Below are 3,456 nucleotides of genomic sequence, written 5' to 3' on the forward strand. Positions count from 1 at the left end.
CACAAACTGTTGCCTGTTGTTTGAGGATAAGCTGAGGTTTTCAGGGATAAACTAGCCATTTATTTCATATCATTTCAATAAAACAACACTTAATCAGGCGTCCTTTAAGAGACCAGAGCTTTCACAGTATGTTCCCAGATTTTGGAGGGCTTTCCTCTTTATTTTCAGGCTCATTCTACTAACATGCCACACAGCTGACAAGCATTCAGTGAAAGTGAACCTTAAAAACCCATAAGTCATTCAAGGGAGATGTAAAACATAAAGCCAATAAATTCTGGAGTCATGGGAGTAGGTCCTCCAGAATTAGGTTGCGTTTGGGTCCCTCTGATAGCTCCCTTGTTCTCAGACTCTTCCCCTGGTCCCTTGGTCCACATGCAGTCTGTCACACAGTGAGGTGGTGGCCCTTGTGATTAGGAATGGCCACCAAGACCTAGCACAGAAGATTAACTCAGCAGGCTACCTTATGACCCTTGGCCTACCTAGCCCAGCATTTCTGCTGCTGGTGGGCAGGGTTCTACAGGTTCCAGCACGAGCAGGGAGAGGCCAGGAGTCCATCCGGGGACATCCCACATGGTTGGCACATGACCCCACAGTAACTACAGCCTTTCCGCATTGCCTGTTGTCTCCTCACACTGACCATCTTCCTTTATGAATCACTTTTCCAGTCTAATGAAAAACTGTGACAGGCCAGTGCAGAAGCGCTGCCAGGATTCCCAGCATTTTGTCATGTCCATAAACAAGCTAAGTTTGAAAAGCTTAATTACCAGTTATCGTCGTTGACGGTTGTGATTCAAAACCTATCAGTGAACAAACATAAAGTGTTAGAAATGAACTGGAGACACAGCTGCTGCAGTATAAGGTGCATGACTTTTGCCTTATGTGTATAGACACTTCTTGTAGTACAGTGGTACCTTGGCTCACAAACTTAATCTGTTCCAGGACTCTGGTCATGACCCAAACTGGTCATGAGCCAAGTTAAATTTCCCCATAAGGTTCAGTGTAAACAAGGTTAATCCGTTCTGTAACCATTTTTTTTTAAATAAGAAAAATGTGAAGCAAATTGACAAAGAACAACAAAGATCGTGCCCATCTCCCCCCCCCCAGCACGATCGAGCATGCACCCGTCATCCCTGCATGCTGGTGGGGGGGGGACAGATGGGGGCGAACGGGGCACGCTGGGGGACGGAAAGACGGGTGCAAATGGGTCATGCTGGAGGAGGGAGAGACGAGTTCGATCTTGGCCACTTCCCCACTCCCCTGCCCGCAGCATGATGATGGCCATCTCCCCACCCGCCCGAGTGGGGAGATGTCTGCAATCGTGCTGGTTGAGGGGGTGGGGGAAATGGCCGAGGTTGTGCCCATATTTCCTGCAGGAGCGTGTGCCCATGTTCACGCACGTCTTCCCTGCACGAACGCAACTGCGATCATGGCCATCTCCCTACTCGGGCTGTGAGGGTAGGTGGCTGCCATCTCGGTCGCCACCCAATGCAGAGCTTGCAACCCTTGTCAAAATGTTCATGAAATTTTAGTTTGCCACCCGATTTGGTCTTGAACCAAGGCGTTCGTGAGCCAAAGTACCACTGTTCTTTGCTGAGGTTGAGAAAAACTTTGTCATGGATCCAATTAACACACTGGAATTGTGCAAATGGAGGCTCATTTATGCCAGATTTTTTCTATCTACCCTGGGTTGTCATGTTAATGAATCCAGGTGACTAATCCTATTTTGGGTGACAAGAAGCAGTAAATGAGATTCCAGATTCCAGGCACAAATGGCACCAAAAATGTTGCCAGTCAGGCCAAGGCACCTTTGCTACTGCCGGTGCATCACCCCACAAGTGCTGAGGCAGCATCTGGGCACAGGTGGCACTGCCACAGTGTCCCTGCCTCATCCCAACGTCCTTTCTGCAGGCAGTGATTTTTGCCTCTTCAACCGATTTCATTTCCAGGGACCGGAGTATGGCTTGGGAGCGGGGTTTTGCAAGCTGCCTTTCTCCAGTACGGGGAGCCCGTTGGAAGTGCTGGCCGAAGTAGCAAATCCATGGGCTGTGTGTGCTGGACAAATCATTTTTTCTCTAGCTGAACCCTCCCAGATGCTAAGGCTGAGGTCCTATTGATACAGTGGTCGAAAAAGACCCCGCGCTCACTGGGAGTGTTAGTAGCTCTAGAAACCTTTTCAGCCGGAGCAAGCATTGGGCCTGTATCAAAAAGAGGTGACTAAAATTATAGGAACAGAGAGCACTCGACACACATGCATCGTTTTCTGTACTCCAAAAATACTCCATGGACAGGACTAGCAGGCAATTTCAAAGCAGAATACCCAAACTGTTACCTGTTGTTTGAGGATAAGCTGAGGTTTTCAGGGGGGAAAAAGAAAGAAAATTGGTGATGATTTCAGCTTTAAACATCTCCAAATTATCTATCATAGAAAAGCATGCAGCACATTTCAATCTCTTGTAGTGTAGCACTGTGAAAATGACTGTATCCCAACAGAATGCCTAATGAATCATAAAACAATGCTGCCAACTTAGATTTGATTTCCTCTTTCATTCTGACAGTGAGGTAAGCCCATCCGCCAGGCAATTTCTGAAAATTTTAACGCAGGGCTGTGTGCTCTGGGCAGATCACTTTCCTCTCTGGTTAAATCCTCCCAGGTGCTACTGCTGCAGCCCTTTCAGTGTTTGGAAAGAAAAACTTCCTGCACTCCCTGAGCAGTGCTTGAACCTGGAGAAATCTGCCCAGTCCAAACAAGCAGTGGTTCTGTGTCAAACGGATGTGACTAACATCAGAGGAACAAACAGAGCAGTGAACACGCATGCATTGGTCTTTCCCTTCCGAATGTAAGACTTGAGCACAGGATGGGCAAGCAGCCTCAAAGAGGAATACGCAAAGTGTTACCTGATGTAGGAGGATAGGCTGTGGTTTCTATGGGGAAAAAAGGGAATGTTAGTGATGGTTTCAGCAAGAAAATAGGTGCAAGCTCCATGTCATAGATGAGCATATAACTCACGGCAATGTCTTCTGGTGTAGCCCCATAGAAATGACTGTATTCTACCAGAATGCCTAATGATTCAGAAAACATCAAAGCAACTTCGATTTGAATGCCTGTTTCATTGAGACCATGAGTGAAGCCCATCCAAATGCCAGTTTCAGCAAATTTAGCATATGTCCAATGGTAGATCAAATGGTGGAACCAAGGCATTTGGAGTTGCCCTTTTGGAGGTCATCTGTGGGAGGCGGCATACATAATTTAGCACCTTAACAAATTGATATTTTATAAAAATGCAATCTTGCCGCCATTTTGAATGGATCCTTTGGTAAAGGAAACAGCAGCTAGCACTGCCCCGCCACATTCATTCAGACTTTTTGTCTACAAAATATTACCTGTGGTTGTATGACTATATCGTGCAGTCCCTAAAAGAAAAAGAAAAAAGCATCCAATTGTCACCAGATTCTCTA

At 46.6% G+C, this 3,456-nt stretch overlaps 1 protein-coding gene across 1 annotated transcript in view; it reads right to left on the bottom strand.

Moving 5' to 3' along the window:
• The window catches only part of LOC123017421 (deleted in malignant brain tumors 1 protein-like), a gene marked incomplete at its 3' end in the record, with an annotated part of 14,917 nt that overhangs the window by 11,310 nt on the left and 151 nt on the right, over positions 1 to 3,456 (bottom strand). The window contains exons 2-3 of the mRNA XM_044418767.1: positions 3,382 to 3,411; positions 2,896 to 3,060 (exon numbers count right to left, since the gene is read on the bottom strand). Of these exons, the coding sequence (XP_044274702.1) occupies positions 2,896 to 3,060; positions 3,382 to 3,411 (195 nt within the window). The remainder of the gene's footprint in view (positions 1 to 2,895; positions 3,061 to 3,381; positions 3,412 to 3,456) is intronic.

This window comes from Varanus komodoensis, unplaced genomic scaffold (assembly GCF_004798865.1).
Source record: "Varanus komodoensis strain SLA01 unplaced genomic scaffold, ASM479886v1 scaffold921, whole genome shotgun sequence".
Taxonomy (NCBI): Eukaryota; Metazoa; Chordata; class Lepidosauria; order Squamata; family Varanidae; genus Varanus; species Varanus komodoensis.